We start from the raw sequence: 17,283 nt of genomic DNA, 5'->3' as shown, positions 1-17,283 counted from the left end.
CTTAGTTTTATTCTTATAGCAAAGATCAGTATAATTAAGATTTCACAGCAAAGTACACATGTACAATGACCTGAAGGTGGACATTTTACCTTGCTAAAAAGTCTGACATATCAGACGACAGCAGGCATGTAGTAGATTGTGATCAACAGGTTTTTCAGCAAAGTTTTGATCATGTTGATAATTTTGAGGCCTCAGAAATTCATGTATTAAATATGATTTAGCAGGCTATATAGGGTTAATAAGAGTATTTTTCAATATTAGAATTATTGCTTTAATCATCATGAAATTAAATTTTAAAGTGCATATTAGTAAGGCACTTAAAATTGAAGTAGCCTACATCTGGCCGAGCAATAAACATTAAAATGCAGTTTTCAAAGTTTTGAAATTCTTTGAATATATAAATATTGGCATGAGAATAGTGTGAAAAAGTTTGATTTAGAAACACAAAAACAGGTTCTTACCAAATAACTCCAAGTATGTTGTGATTTTCCACAAACGATTAAAAATGATTTTCTGTGGCAAGTAACATTATGCCATAAATATTGTTTACAAATTTGAAGAGTTTAACAGATATGCTAGCTGTAACATGATACCAAAACATGCAGCAGACAACACAAAAAAACATAATGGGCCAATATAGAAACATAAATAACACAATTTTATTCTAGCACTCCAGCAAAACCCCAGTGACCATTTAAATGACCACATACAGTTCATCCAAACCAACAACTTCCCATTTACAGAGAAAACCACACTTTCCGTTTCAAGTGCGTCAGGTTTACTAGTTTAAGTGATGAAATATTGCAAATAGGTTGCAATAACCCACGTGCATTCAGAGTGTCATAGGCCAAGAGTATTTATACTACTGTGTTTTGAACATATGCATTTGTCAGAATACACTGAAGAATGTTTGTTTTTACAGATAATAATAATCCACATTGCTTTTACTTCAGTTTCATGATGTGAATTTTATGTTCAAACACAGGGACATGTTCAGGATCTGTATGGTACTGGGAAACAGATGTTCACAGCCGGGCATCATCCATGTAAGGCAGGAGTTCACCGATGATCTGTTCCTCATTCTGTTCCTGAGGCTCTCTGGGTTCAAATAAGTTGCACTGCACCACTGGACACTAGAGGCGCTATAGTACGGTAACGCATCAGGTGCTGCGAACCTTCATCCAAGTCCACAACGTACTCCCTGAGAGAGACAGTAGCAAAGAAATACTGTTATGAGTTCACTTATATTGCTTTATGATCTCAATAAGCTCTTTAAAACGAAAAAAATGCTGCCCCCTATAGGAGACTGTGTAATGTTTTTGAGAAATCCCATTATTTTATCACTAACAAAAAGGATTTCAAAAGCCATTTCATTCATTACCCTTCAGTTCTGTGTTTGTTTATGAAACAGAAGCTCTGTTACAAAAACTTTACTGTTGCACAGTGAAATATTGCAGACGAAATCCAGTCATTTTAATTTGAATCCCTGCAATCGAGTTTCATGTGAGGACCAAAGATTTCCCCATGCAGATTTTGCAAAGTTGGTCATGCAAATTTGCCTCACTGACCAATATAAATCAACATAAATCCCCCCCCAATCTTGAAATATCATTGCTGTCAGACAAAAACCTGTTATGTCCAAAAATCACAAATTTCCAGGAAATGAAATAAACACTGTATATTTTAAACGATTAAACAGTGTCATCAAAGTTGGTTTTGTGGCTTTATATGATCAGACACTTGCATGTCATTATATTACAGGGTTTCTACAGGTTTCATCAAATCTAATTTAATGCTTTTTAATGCCAATTTTTAAATTTTTAATGCCATATATACATGTCCCTAAATGTCGATAGATGACGACATACGGCAATTAGAAAATTCATCATGTCATTGTTGCATTCGCATTTTGCCAAGTGTCAGCCCTTTACATTTGTTTGCTTCTCTGGTGCTACTCTTTTTGCTCACATAATATATTTTAATACAGCCAAATTCCCAATAAAATTGTTTCATCTATATATTTTTCTGTTTTTGTTGTCAGACAATATGAAACGGTGACTGAAATGCGGCCCATTAAGACTACATACAGGGCTCGACATTAAGCCTTTTCATTCACTTGTACGATTCTTGTACGATTCATGTAAAATGTATGATTCATCTTTCATTTTAAATTCTTAAATTCGATCAATAAATTTAATTAGAGTAAGACACTAAGGGCTGTTACCAAGCAAATTAAATAATTTACAAATTTACAATAAAAAAAAAATTACAACTGCATTAAATAATGTTATGGGATTGTAAGTAATGTTGGGGGGAAAAAATGATACTTTTAAAAATTAAACTAAACCACCAGTAGGTGGCGTAAAGTAACCGTCTTAATAAGTGAGTCATTCATTCAAACGATTCATTCCAATGGCTGATTCAATCAAGAATGAGGCAGTTGTTTATGAATGGGTCATTGAATCTTTGACTCAACAGATTCATTCAAAACGCTTAATCATTCAGTAATGAAAACAAGGCTGAGTGTTGCGCTATGGTTCTGCTGTGATCTTTGTTTGTTATTTTTGCTGCTAAAATAGAACAAAAACAGTCATTGTTCCTTCTTAAATGTAAGTGACTTAATATTAACTATTTCTTAACTGAACATTTGTATGAAATCAGTGTCACGTTTTTAATCGTGACGGTAGCCTATTTAGGAAAACAGCATTCTTGGTCATGTGATTTTGCTTACCTGTATCAAGTTATAAAAACGTCTTTTTGTGTGTGCTTCGCTCATGTTTCCATTTCTCCTCGAGCATCAACAGCGCAACCTTGTTATCGTCACTACATTATACAGCCTATTATTATCCACTATGGATCGCCACTTAAACTAAATGTAATAAAAACAGTCACTCGCATTTTTTTTTTTTCTTTTTTCTTTTTTGGTATTGACGTTTTAATCAGGTCATTGTCCGGCCGGGCAAGTAAAATTCTCGTTCACTTGCCCCTTCAAAAAATACACTTATCGCAGACTAATTGACAAGTGTTAGTGTCGAGCCCTGACATGTTAAACCAGCGCTAAAATCCTGATTTATAATCAAGACGTTGTCTGACAAAAATCACCATACACATAATATAAAGACAGTTGCTGTGATTTTGGCTATATGTACATGTAAAATGATCACTCAGGTTAGAAGCAATAGTATCTTATTTGTTCTCTGACATCCTCAACTGAATGTTCTGCTCCTCTCAGCCACTCACTGAACAGAGCAGATGCAGGTACGCCTGGCGCTCGTGCGGCAGTACCGGGGAGTCTCGGATGCTAGATCAGGTTAATAAGTATATTCGTCACAATGCGCTTTCTTGGAAAAAAGTTGCTAAGTTGGCAACACAGATTCAACCTTCTGTCTCCAGGTCCCAGCCCGCCGCTGTCCAAAACAGCGGTGGGGTTTTGCACCGGCTGGAGGCAATTACCAAACTGGTTCCGCGTGTGTATCACACCAATGTACATATTTTGCGACAGCAAATCAAAGTTATTAATTATGAAGGATATATTCAATATAAACTGGTATTATTTTCCTTCAAAACTATCTAAAAAATGTAATGCCTGTAGGAATAAAATTTAATGCTTTTTAATGCCATTTAAGGCCTTAATTTTCGCAAAATCCATTTAATGACTTTTAATGCTTTTTAATGCCCCGCGGATACCCTGTATTAACATTTTACGAAATCAAGCTCAAATGTAGTTACACATTGTATAGAGATACACGTTTTGTCCATCATTAGAACGGACGCATCTGAGGCAGTAAATGCATCGCATTATGTTTTTACAGGTTATAAAGTTTATTGTAGCTATGTGGACGCTCAGTTTTTTCTTTAAAAACTCATGTTATAAAAGACGTAGTGCTACGCACAGACTATTTAAGACAAATATTGGCTATGACTTGATGACAAATGCTAGATTAAGACACTCTTCTCTGGTCCTCAAATAAATATAACATTAGCCTTTATATACATTGTTTCTTTAGTAAAGGAACGCTGTACTTATTCAAACAGTTCTTTATTTATCCTTGCATTGCAAACAAGCAGAGATGTTGAGGAGCCAATGAAGATACAAGGTTCACCTAAAAGCTCTTTTTAATACTTTTCATTGGTCAAATAATTGCAAAACCCACAAACAGACATAAGGGGGACCAATAGTAGGCTAATGATTTATGAGAAAAATAAAAGTGACGAAACTGGAGTGGAGTTTGCCGCCATGTAGCAATGATATTTGGGTTTTACCCTTAATGCAAATGGAAATGAAACCTCAGACTCGTTTAGCAAGATCAAGGGCAGCAACCACACAAAATTTACCAAAATCATGTAAAGACTTGCATAAACACAGAATGAGAATTTAATTAAAGTTCAAAGAGGTTTGATCTCTAATTTTCATACAAACATTCATAACTCACACTGTTGTAGAAGTCAATATGTGCACTGCAGGAGCGATTACAAGGGAATTTAAAGAGGACCTATTATGCCCTTTTACAAAGTCTTGATTAAGTTTTTAGGCTCTACTAGAACAGGTTTTCATGCTTGAATGTTCAAAAAAACACATTATTTTCCCCATATTTGACAATGTTGCAGCTCCCCTTCTGAAAACCACAATGTGCTCTGATTGGTCAGCTGGAGCAGTGTGTTGTGATTAGTCAAGCACTTCAAGCGTGTTTGGCAAATGTCCCACCCCTTACCATAACCACCAGTTTCAACACACTACTAACTAACTCAACCACACCTCTTTATTCTGTGTATGCCTTTGTCAGGAAACACTGAGGCTGCTCGTAAATTTGGCCAAAACAGCCTTTTTATGGAACAGCCTTTGCATTGGAAGTGTGTGTGTGTGTGTGTGTGTGTGTGTGAGTGCTTTGAGCTGAATGGAAATGATGTTGTTAATACCTCTGCTCATCAGTCTCAGGCTCCACCAGGATATTCTCCTGCCTCTCTTTCACTCTCAGGAAAACGAACGAGTCCAGACACGGCTCAGGAACTTCACACAAACACACAGATGCACCAATGAATCAATTGATGAAGCCATCATGTGAGCTCAGACATCTGGATATACAGTGCTGCACAATTATTCAAATACATAATAAAGATTATGATTACAGCTTACACTATTAACTCAAAAAATGTGGAGACTACAGCATTTAGGTCTAGCTTGAAAAATGTACACGGCTGTTCAAAAGTTTGTGGTTAGTTAGATTTTTTTATACTTTTGAAAGAAGTCTCTTCTGCTCACCAAGGCTGCATTTATTTGATCAAAAGTACAGTAAATATAGTGATATTATGAAATATTATTACGATTTAAAAATCACATGATCCTTCAGAAATCATTCTTATATGATGATTTGCTGCTCAAGAAACATTTCTGATTATTATCAATGTTGAAAACAGTTGTGCTGCTTCAGATTTTTGTGGAAAATGTGATTATTTTATTCCAGGACTATTTGATGAATTCATAGAAAGTTCAAAAGAACAGTTTTTATTTGAAATGGATTTTTTTGGTAACAATTTACAAGTATTTATTTTCACTTTTAATCAATTCAATTTGATTTGTTCTTGCTGAATTTAAGTATTAATTAAAAAATCTTACTGACCCCAAACTTCTAAACAGTAGTGTAGATGCTTTTTAGATTATTTTTTTATATACATGCAGAGATATAAAATATATTAATTTTATATAACTGATTGGGTCATTGAAACGTAATTTTTCACTGTAAATCATAATTCAAATAATTTACTGTAAATTATATTTCCCAAAATGAATGGCGATTACAGTATCAAGGGAAATTATTTCAAAAATTATGATTTGTCATAACTGTGCAGCACTACTGGAAAACAACTTGCTGAATTTGACATCCAGCATTTTCTAGCTAGTAAATCTCAAAATATAACTGCAAAATACAGTATTAAATTTACATTTTAAAACATTAACTCTTTCCCCGCCAGCGTTGCCAAGCAGCACCAGCATTTTTGATCATTTTCACAAAACTTTCATGGCCCATAGAATATTGTGTTGTATAAATATCTGATACCTACTTTATTCCAGCTCGCGTTATTTTACACGTGCGTAAGCAATGCTTCTATCACTTGTTTCTGCTTCTTCTTCGCCTGTGTTTTGATCTGGAGATTCTGTATATGTAAGATGTGTAATTGCGCCCCCTACTGTATAACAGTGAAAACATGGATTGCTGGAAAATTCCGTAAATGGCAGGGAAAGAGTTAAGAAAATGAAGTAATGTTGGTTAACTGTCTGTACACGTACGGTCTATGATGAATCCATTTAAAACAATGAAGTGTTTCTCACCGGCCTTCAGCATGTCGATGCTCTGCAGGTTTGGAGGCATGTGTTTCAGAGCCACGGCTCGCAGGTAAACCTCAGTGTTGGCCAGATACCTAAACAAACATCACAGAAGGTTTGGCGACCGCACAAATGTCACCGTGTGATTACAAGACAAACCGACAGAACAAAACAAATTACAACATGCTGAACAAAACAGCCATTGTTGTAGAAGTTACAAGAATATTCTGGATTCAAGACAAGTTAAACTCTATCAACAGCATCTGTTTCTGCTAAACCACAAGGTCTGCCTACAGGCTGATATGGAAAACAGAAAGAGAATGAACTCACTCTTTAGCGAAGGCAAACTCTTCAGGAGAGAGAAACGAAGGATCTCCATCCGAACGTGACTTTTCTTTCTCCAAAACATGAGGGAAAAACTTCTCTATCTGCAGAAGAGAAAACAACCATACATACAAGTACTTACTTAGAAAACATGTCCAGTGTATTTTACCACTGCTTTAACTCTATTTTTAAGTCTAAACTTATGACTGTGTGGAAAGCTTGGACAGAATTGTGGAATCCAGTCATAAAAACATTTTTATTTTACTGTATATTGTGGAATGTCATGGATTTTGGCAGATTTTGAATTGAGATTTTCATTGAGAAAAACTATTGTCATATCATATACACGCAGAAACTCAAAGGTTTTCACGAATAATCACATAATTTTTCCATTTTAATTTTAAGAGTAAACCTCTGTTGTGCAGCAGTTTGTTTGCCAAAACATAAAAGGAGTTGTTCAATTTTCAGTAGATTAAATTTTAAAAGATTAATTAAACTGTTAATGTTTTATGCCTTCATTTGATTACCACTGTTGGCACTGGCCCACCCAATCAAAGGTGCCAGAATATTTCATTTTATTTCCAGACAATACTTTGGTCTGGAAATAATCATATCTGTTGTGAAGGTCTATATATAATTTGAAAAATTTATTATTAAAAATATATTTTACATAAAAACATGTCCAGTGTGTAACACATTTAAATTTATTCTACGGTAACAGTCACCTGTGTGTAAACAATTTCTACAAAATGAAGTGATGACAATGAAATTAAATCGAGCTTTAAAGTTCAGTATTGTGTCCTTCCCGCACACCATTTTGACAGTAACTCTTCAAACACTAAATAGCTTTTAATAACTTTTCCAGTAAAAAGCTACTTTTCCCCAATGATCTCTGTTTTTAATGTCACATTTGTATACTGACGACGAGTGAGCGGAGGTAAACAACCAAACTGTCCTGTTATGCACATGAGCATGAGCAGTTGTTTTTAATTTAAACTATTGTATAATTTCAAGATTAACAGCATGGTCTGACTTTAGCTTTGTGAAATGATGCTACATAAGACACCTGCACAAAGCAACTATAGCAGACGGACTGAATGAAAATGCAAATTCACTCTCTGACAGTAGGTGGCGCTTATGGAACAGCAGTGATATAGCATTTCCATGGTTACCGCTGTACACAAAGCAGCGCTGCGTCAATAAATAGGCTACTATTTTATATGGAGATAAGAGGAAAAGCCATCAAAACTTGTCTGAAGACATTTCCCTTCAGAGACACATTCATATCAACCCCAATTCAATATTTATATTATTCTTTTTATTCTTCGTGAACAGTGAGCTTGTGCGTGGTACAGAATTTTCTCTGCTGGCGCTTCTGTTCTCCTCTTTGTGTAAATATTCAGGGTGTGCCTGTGTTAACATCCTGTTTACAGACTTTGTAAATATTTCCACACAAATGAAATTTTGGGAAATTATTACAAAGCACTTTGTTTGCAAGCCCGGAATAAAGATTGACCAAAATAAAGCTAAAAAACGTTTGGATTTATGACCAGTGGACTAGTGCATCTATTTATTTTTTTTTATTATAGTTCAAATCATCCCCCGGGCCAGATTGGACACCTTTGTGGGCCGTATGTTTGACATCCCTGATCTAAACGGTCCTATCTCTCATATGTAAGCTTTGGAAAGTCTGATTTCTAGTGAACCGGTTTATAATGAACAGGTTCGGATCCCATATGGCATTTCTTTTTTTTTTTTTTGTAGTGGACTATTCAGTTCATCATGTCTAATTAAATATTCCAGTTAAGTACTCTAGCAGTATTCTAGTTAGTTTTTATTATTATTTATATGTTCTATAAACGTGTCTTGTTTAGGCTTATTCAAAATATAATAAATAAAAAACACAAAGTCTTTTCAACATTATTTTTGTCTAACAAACATTCAAATTGTTGGATATAATATAGAACAATATACTAGTTTATATTTTAGATATAAACTGATGTCTACAATAGTGATCAAAATTGAGTAGGCCTAAATCTTTTTGAAAGTAACTACGCTTCAAAGAAAGATTGTATCAATTATATTCTTAGGAGACGACAAGTGACTGTTAATTCTTTTTTTATTTAAATATTTATTCAAGAGATTAGTTCAAAAATACTCATTCGTCCAGTAATGAAACAATAAAAGTCTTTATGAGTGAATCCTTGAATCAATCATTAAAAAATATTTTTTTAATGATTAATTCAAATTTTCTATTTTTAAATAGACTGCAGCAATTATCATTTTGTCAGAACCTATAGTAAAATACATTATCTTGCTTAGTTTATATATATATATATATATATATATATATATATATATATATAAAAAAAAGACAAAATAGAGGTCCACCCTATTTCACCAATGTCCACCCACTTGAGGATTTCTGGCCTCGCCACTGGTTTACGTCTAAAAATTTACACAATTTCTGAAAGAATAAAACATTTCATAGTGCCCTGTTATTGTAAAAAATTAATAAATTAAAGTTTTATTAATTCAATAGATTACTAAAATGTAATTTAACCATTAAAATGGAGCTCTGAATAATGAAAGCAGAAAAAATGGAATCCAGAAAAATTAAAACAGAAAAAATGGAATTTGGGAAACTGATCACACACAGACAGGGACGCGCAGCAGCACACAAACATGCCAAATATTAAAAATAAAAGGACTACAATGTAAAATATTATTATTGTGTACATAAATATAAAAATGCTTTGGTGGAATCCGGCTTTTCCCGTAGATGGTCTTCTCACACGCTTTAACCTCACGCTTGAGCAGATCTAGAGAAGTGTTCAATTTTTCTGCTTGCAATTTCCGCCATGTAAACATTGTAAAAATTCCGCCATATTGCATGTTTCACTTTCTCCCATTCATAGTAATACGAGTGCACTATTTAAAGTCTTTGTTTCTGGGTTGGTAACTGAAAGGTTCTAGGCTCAAACCCTATAATTCATGAACTATCACTACTGTGTGCTTGAGCAAGAGATGTATCTTCAGGTTACTCCAGAGGAAACCGTCTGTATAATATGTGCACTGTAAGTCAAACTGAATAAATGCATCAGCTAAACGACTGACAGTCATTCCCAGGATACCTTCTGGAGCCTGGAGCGCAGGTAGCTGCTCAGAACGAAGCGGATGCGATCGATCTCCATGCGGTGGACACTGGCCTTCACATCACCTTTCCTCACCCTCTGGAGATTTTCCTCCTGTGTACACAAGCATAATGGCTAAATTTCAAGGTGTACTTCATCCAAAACTATTTTAAATACATTACAATTTTTTTTTTTTTTCACTTTTAAAATTACATTATACATTTTTCTTGTATATCATAATTATTGTTAAACATGCTGCGTTATGTTTTCATGTTCCTTATTTTAATTGCAAAATCTTTTTAAGTGAAATTACCAGTTACCTTCTCCTTTAATCTAAAAGCCTAATATTAGAAATGTAAAAAAAAAGGTCAATTTTATTTGTCAACTACCTAAATGTAACATGCAATGTTTCAGCAAACACTGAACACAGATCCATACCATGTGTGTGATCTGCTCCATCACACACTCCACCAACTCGGACTTGTTCTCCAACAGCTCTGGAGAAAACTTCTCATTAAGCCAAGCCTGAAACACAGGAGAACAACTGACACACATTAGAAACACTACTCTTGAAAGCATGCGTCTACAAGAGCTGCACAATTGATTGTTAAAAGGTCACAATCTCGATTCAAACACCCACGCGATCTTATTCTGACAACGATTCGACGAGGTCTATTAATCCTTTGTACAATCACAGCGAACATTCAGATCCGAGAGAGAGACGTTACCGTGTTAAATTTACACTGCCACTTCTGAAGTGGCATTTAAGTGTCTTTACACAGACTGTTTAATGCTGCTCAGAGGTGACATAAATGCATCACACTGCAATTACAACTGTGTGATTTGACACTAGGGGCTGAGGTGGGTCAGAGCTGGCATAATTAAAGCTTTATATGGCTTTGCATCTTTACACTGAATTTTGAGCAGGCACAGAGCAGCCTTAACTTGTCTGTGTAAAGATGCCTGTGTATAAATATGAAAGCCTTTTCATCCACACAGTATCATTATTTCTGTGTTACAAAACTACAAGATAAAAAATTATAGTTCAGATATAAACACTGATGTCAACGGTAACGATCGAAACAGAGCAAATCACCTTTTGAAAGTAACTTGATGCTTCAAATGAAGATTGTATTAATTACATCATTACACCAGTAGGTGGTGACAACGGACTGTTAGAAAATGTATCTGTCATTGAATCATTTATTCAAGAGATTCACTGATTCATCCAGTAATGAAACAAGCGAAGTCTTTATGAGTGAGTCATTGAATCATTCATTCAACCAGTGTTATTTTTTATAAAGCTGCAGTTCGTAAGTTTTGCCTCTTTGTTGCCATCTCTGCTTGAAACCTGCAATTGCAGTTATTTGCGGAATTATCATCTCTATGTGGGTTGTGCATCGGCACGACTCCTCAGCACGGAAGAATCTAATGTTTGCTGTCAGTCACCGCACCGGTGTGGATACTGTACTTCAGAATCACAGATGCTACATCTTGAAGTATGACCAAAATAAGAATTTTCACCGGAAAATGTCATCAACCTGTAACAAATCTGCCACTTTTGTTCTGACTGAGAAAAAAAAAAGCATTAACAGTAAATCGCGCTGCCAATGGTGACTAAATCTAATGATCGCTTAGCTCATATCACATCAAACCATGCAAATTATTATTATTGTTATACTTTGTTCTCAAATTGTTAATGTTAACAACATCAGCATTGCTTGACTATGTGTATTTAGTGTGTATTAGCATTACCTGTAGATTTCAATTTCTGTACAGTCTAATCTCTAACGTTAATTTGTTATAACATACAATCCGCCATCAAAATGATCAGTTTAATTATTGCAGCTGCTGTGAGAAAAGGTTATAAATGACCTGCCATCCTCACATGTGATTTAGCCTACTAGCTGGGACTCGTTCTTTATGTAAACAGACGTGACGTAATGATGCAAAGATGAACGGCAGCATGCTCGAATTTCCACTAGAATTAGGAAACGTTATTACAAGCTTACCGCTGTGAATCGGGCTAAGGTCAGGAGATAGTTTTGAACACTGGCTGGTTATGTACTTGCTCAAAAATTGATTCTGGTTCATTTTTAACTAAAAAAAGTTACGGACTACAGCTTTAATTAAATATTTTTTAAAATAGACTGTAACAATAATAACATTTTGTCAGAACCTCTAGTTATTTATTTCTGGCTATTTAGAATAGTGGGAGAATCATAATCTCTATTAAAAAAAAAAAGAAAAAAAAGTGATTCTTAGTTTATCCAGAATCGTGCAGCTCTACTCTACAATAATACACGAGAATAGCCTGTATCTCATGCATTCATTTATTTTTAAAATGTATTATTTCCATAATGTGCAGCACTTTCAAATTCGTTTTTACCAAGTTTAAACAATACACTTTTAAGCACACCTGACTGAATTTATGTTTCTCAAGATCTTAAAAAAAACCTTGTTTTTAATTTATTCCTAAATGCTTGAAATTAGTTTTGTAGACAAAAAATAATTTATACATATAAATTATAGTTTACAAAAATATGTGTCTATATAAGAATTTCTTTAATTACATTCTACATTCTTTAAGTTTTCCCTCCAACAAGTGGCCAGCATCCATGTGATGTAAATAATCCCAGGATGCACCTTATAAATTTTTTTCATTTTTGGTCACTACACAACTCATTTCCTTTTGTGTTATTTTATAATTCTGACGTGTTTGATGTGTAGTAGACATGTCTCAGTATTTTTGTCTTGTTTTGAGTGAACCGCTGATTCGACACGCTGATTCATTACGCTCCGAAGCTTCCTGACGCAGTGTTTTGAAATCGGCCATCACTATGTAAGCCGTTGTTTTGTTTTTTTGGCGTACCAAAAATATTCTCGTCGCTTTATAATATTAATATTGAACCACTGTACTCACATGAACTGATTTAAATATGTTTTTAGTACATTAATGGATCTTGAGAGAGGAAATGTCATTGCTGGCTATGGAGGCCTCATTGAGCCATCGGATTTCAACAAAAATATCTTAATTTGCGTTCCGCAGATTAACGAAGGTCTTAAGGGTGTGGAACGGCATGAGGGTGAGTAATAAATGACATTATTTTCATTTTTGGGTGAACTAACCCTTTAAATTAAGGCACATTTGCTTGTGAAGCAAAATTACTTAAAATATTTGATTTTTTGAGAAGAAAAAAAAAAATCAAAATTAAGGTAGCTTATACTTAAAATAAGAATAAAAAATATCTACATTTAAATACATTTAACGATTATTTTTCTTACTTCACTGACAGATCTTATTTTAAGCATTTACTCACTTAATTTTGATGACTTTTTCAGTAGTATAAAAGACTTAATTTAATAATTTTGCTTCTCAAGCATATGTATCTTGCTTTAGGAATGTTTAGATGTTTGTACTGGAAAACAAGACAAAAATACAGAGTAAGAACATCATTTTTTGCAGTGTGAGCTTGCATGAAAACACATTTCACTGTGTGTTATTGTTCATTTGAGCAGGCATACAGATGTCTGACCTCCTCCAGTTTGGTGATGAGCTCTGCTGGGGTCAACACATCCTCCTGACCCTCTTCTCCTGCACTGAGATCACTGCCATCTGACATTGTGACACACTGGAACAATCCAACACGCCTCAATCAAAAGTGCTGGAGTTTAGCCAGACAACTGTACAGTCAACGTTTAGATCTGTCGCCAGAGAATCAGCTCGGCTACTGTAACACTCCTGAAAATCAAACCGCAGCGCGAAATGAAATCCCAAACTTCTTCATCTGTTTACATCCTCGCGTTCGATCACTGCGGAAACCTTCTGATAGGGAATTTCGCGCCAAAAACCAACAAAATGACGCGGCGATGACGTTTGCGCGCCCTCAAGCTGGTTGTAGTGGCGCAAATCTGCGCAATACGCATAAAAATAAAGCTCAAATAAATGCTTGTCGTTTTGTCAAATCCCTTTTTTATAGTTCTATACTTTATAGGTTATATAGTTAACAATATATAATTCTAGTTCTTAATCAAAAAGATTGTAAAAACACAGATTTTGTGAAATCAGTACATTAATACTATAAGAAACTGTTTTCCGTTTATTTGTTGCAGTATACTGATGTTTATAGCCTGATATTTTTCTCCAGTGTGTTCCAGTTACTGATATTTTATTGGGAAATCTTAAAGGACACTTGCATCAGTCGCCTTCCACAATTTGTGGACACTTTATTTGAGTACACTGGGCATAATTTGTATATTATGTGTATATATGAATATTGTGAATCAGACCCTTATATTTATGAGTGTATTGTGTATTTTGAACATTTTATACATGTTTTATATGCTTCTGTTTCCACGTGACTGTAACTTTCAGTCAATTTCAAGTGATTTTGCTTCGATTTCTTATATTATTGTTTTCTAAATAACAATAAAAAATATATACTTTTACTGAATTAACAAATTTACTGAAAATAAAAGATTTTTTCCCCTCACGCTAGTCATCCAGAGCGCTAGATGTCAGCATTGCGCTTTTACTGAAGCGCCCTTTATATCAAAGGCGCAGCAGCTGTGACGCATGCGCAGTGTTTTGGGAAGAATGGCAGCCAGACTCCTCTTGCGATCAGCGACTCGTGCTGCTGTTTACAGCCGTCGCCCTCTCCCATCTCAAGCTGTCATTAGAGGACTGGCATCTGGAGGTACTGTTCGATCAATGGCATTGTTTAGTGCGCGTGTTTGGGCGGTTTGCGCTGGAAAATACAGCTTAGATCGACAGCCTGTTTGAATAGTAGCGCGACACTGTCCCACCGCCTCACATAAACATTCATATTCATAAACATTCAACAATTCTTCCAATTGTCGCTACAACTTCATCGTTATTTCCTCATTGCAGAGTTGTCAGGGATTTCGTACTGACGTCTAATCCTCTTAATCTCTGTCATCCTGTTTAGTCTCAGTTGCTCTTGCAGGAAATAGATTAGTTTGTTGCATACTAAAAATAATGGCAGAAAAAAAAAAGATTTATAAATAAAATCATGGTTTGGTATTGGTAAATGATAATTGTGAGATAAAAGTCGGAATTATGAGATAAAATCATAAATATGACAAAACGAAATTAAGAAGATAAAAATAGTAATTATGGCAAAAGGTTGAAATTATGTGATGGCATACTTATGTATGTGTAAAACATCTGGCAAAAATGAGACATTATGAGATAAAAAGTTGAAAATCTCTCATAATTTTGACTTTTTGTTTTGGCAATGGCATAATTATGATTTAACAAAGCATGTTTTTATATTTATGTGGCTGAAATGGGCTTCTAAAAGTACCTTAAGTAGCCAAATGAATTGCAGAAAAATAAATAAACGTTTGAGGAACATCAATACACCTCTGCGGTCATTGTCTGTATGTAATATTATTAACGTGTGATCTTGTGTTCAGGCATTCCCACAGATGATGAGCAGGCCACCGGTCTGGAGAAGATCGTGTTGCAAGCTTCCAAGAAAGGAACGGTTAGTGTCTTGTATTGTGGTTCCTGGTAAAATAGAGCCTTGTTTGAGTTCAGGAGAATCAACGCTGCTGCTCTTCTCCACCAGGATCCATATAGCATTTTAAAACCGAAGGAGTATGCCGGCTCCAAACAAGACCCTCATATCGTCCCCTCCATAACCAACAAGAGGATTGTTGGCTGTGTGTGTAAGTGATATTATAATTTAATTTTGACTTCAGAGAAGCTGTTTAGACATAGTCAAGTTCATCCTTATCTCTCACTAATCAGTATTAAAACATTAAACATTTAGGATGTTAACTTAAAACAGTCAGGTATCATTAATGAACAATGTCAGTGCTCCAAATACAGATCAAAGCTAGAGAGTCTCCTCATTCATTATGTTTCCATCCAAAGTTGTGCATTTAAATTGGAATATCACATAAAACACTTGTGAATAAACCAGCGTTTCCGTCCCATGTGTTCAAGAGAACAAAATAGTCACTTCCTGAGAAATTGGTGCAAAATATCTGTGATAAAAAAGGAAGTTGCTGCAATTTTCCTCCATCATAAATGACTTGCGCTGTCATGTGATCTTGCGTTCGGATGCTGGTGTTTGAGAACACAATCATGTGAGACGCTTCTGGAGGGAATTAAACAAAATTATTCTGATGACAGACTTTGACTCCGGCGTTTCAGAATCACCAAACCAACATTTGAGATGCTACGATGCCATTGGTCCACTGGTTAGTCCAGTTATCCCGTCACAGCCTCTGCTGAGGGAAAGTCACATGGGTTTGTTGCGCATCGAGGGAACTCATCTTTCAACTGATATCATTCAAACTATAAATACAGCTATTTTGCTCTTTAATGCAACTTTTTACTTTAATCCTGTTGCTCCATAACTTTAAACTCAGATTTAAATCTCAATTAGGGATTAACTTTGAATTCTCAGGTGAGGAGGATTAGATGCGGTGATGCGATTGGTCCGCTAGTTAGTCCAGTTATCCAATCACAGTGAGTTTTTGATGCATCATCGAGGGATTTATTCAGTAAACGTTTTTCCATCATAGTTTATGCACATGTTTTGTTAACTGATAAAAAAATGTGTCCTCAATTGAGCGCATGCGTTTTTTAATGCACATTGTTGTTTCCATCTAGCGTTTTTGTTGTTGATTTTTAAATACGATATCCCAAAATGTGCATAAAAATAGGTGGGTGGATGGAAACATAGCTTTTGTCAAATATGTGTATATTATCATGATGATGACCTAATGATCTTCAGACCAAGCCTATTAACCTATGTGACATTTTTTCTTTTTTGAAGGTGAAGAAGACAACACTGCAGTGGTTTGGTTTTGGTTGCATCAGGGTGAGGCCCAGCGCTGCCCATCCTGTGGCGCTTACTACAAACTCGTTCCACACGAGTTACCCCACTGAAACATGCACTCCAGGCGGTCTAAACACACCCGTACCGACTCAAACACTATCTCTTTCACTGTTCCCTTTTCTGAAGAATAGAATTGCACTTTATAGGGATCTAGTTTTCTTTTTCATTGGTATCTTAACATGAGCAGATTTAACATTTTCATTTTAACTTCATGAAAACTGGCTTTCTGCGAATCTGAAACGTAAGATTCTGCAATGTTTTCCTATTTGTGAATGTTGGTTTCATTATTTTATGAGAAAGTTTACATACCCTATTGTGGTTTGGCTACTTCAGCATTCCAAATTTTCCTCAAAAATACAATGCATTACTTGTTCTGTTACATAAATGAGCTGTTACTTATAATCTATGACCAGAAGCATTACTGAAGTTTGCACTTTTTTTTTCCAAGAGCGATAATGTCTGCAGCCTTTTTCAATGTGTAGGCAAAGATATTACATTCCCTACTGTGTGGGACTCAAACTATATTCCATTTACTTTGAAAGTCTTAAAAATAAATGTCTCTCTTTGTTTATCTATCCTTTAAAATAAATGTGGCGTTTCAACATGTCTTCTCTTTGCATCTCATTGC

General features: G+C 35.1%; 2 protein-coding genes across 2 annotated transcripts; one reads left to right on the top strand and one right to left on the bottom strand.

Annotated features, from left to right (window-relative positions):
* Positions 1-637: 637 nt before the first annotated feature.
* gins4 (GINS complex subunit 4 (Sld5 homolog)) lies at positions 638-13,654 on the bottom strand. The gene is made up of 7 exons (XM_051902312.1): positions 13,317-13,654; positions 10,219-10,305; positions 9,781-9,894; positions 6,653-6,750; positions 6,329-6,417; positions 4,918-5,008; positions 638-1,201 (listed from the first exon to the last, which is right to left on the bottom strand). The coding sequence occupies exons 1-7, from the start codon at positions 13,401-13,403 to the stop codon at positions 1,105-1,107; spliced, it is 663 nt and encodes a 220-aa protein (XP_051758272.1). The 5' UTR covers positions 13,404-13,654; the 3' UTR covers positions 638-1,104.
* Positions 13,655-14,312: 658 nt separating this feature from the next.
* Positions 14,313-17,259, top strand: LOC127517117 (cytochrome c oxidase subunit 5B, mitochondrial). The gene is made up of 4 exons (XM_051902316.1): positions 14,313-14,477; positions 15,220-15,290; positions 15,375-15,474; positions 16,593-17,259. The coding sequence occupies exons 1-4, from the start codon at positions 14,357-14,359 to the stop codon at positions 16,703-16,705; spliced, it is 405 nt and encodes a 134-aa protein (XP_051758276.1). The 5' UTR covers positions 14,313-14,356; the 3' UTR covers positions 16,706-17,259.
* The last annotated feature ends 24 nt before the right edge of the window (positions 17,260-17,283 follow it).

Source organism: Ctenopharyngodon idella, chromosome 8 (assembly GCF_019924925.1).
Source record: "Ctenopharyngodon idella isolate HZGC_01 chromosome 8, HZGC01, whole genome shotgun sequence".
In the NCBI taxonomy this organism is placed as follows: domain Eukaryota; kingdom Metazoa; phylum Chordata; class Actinopteri; order Cypriniformes; family Xenocyprididae; genus Ctenopharyngodon; species Ctenopharyngodon idella.
This window is presented reverse-complemented; position numbering and strand designations above follow the sequence as displayed.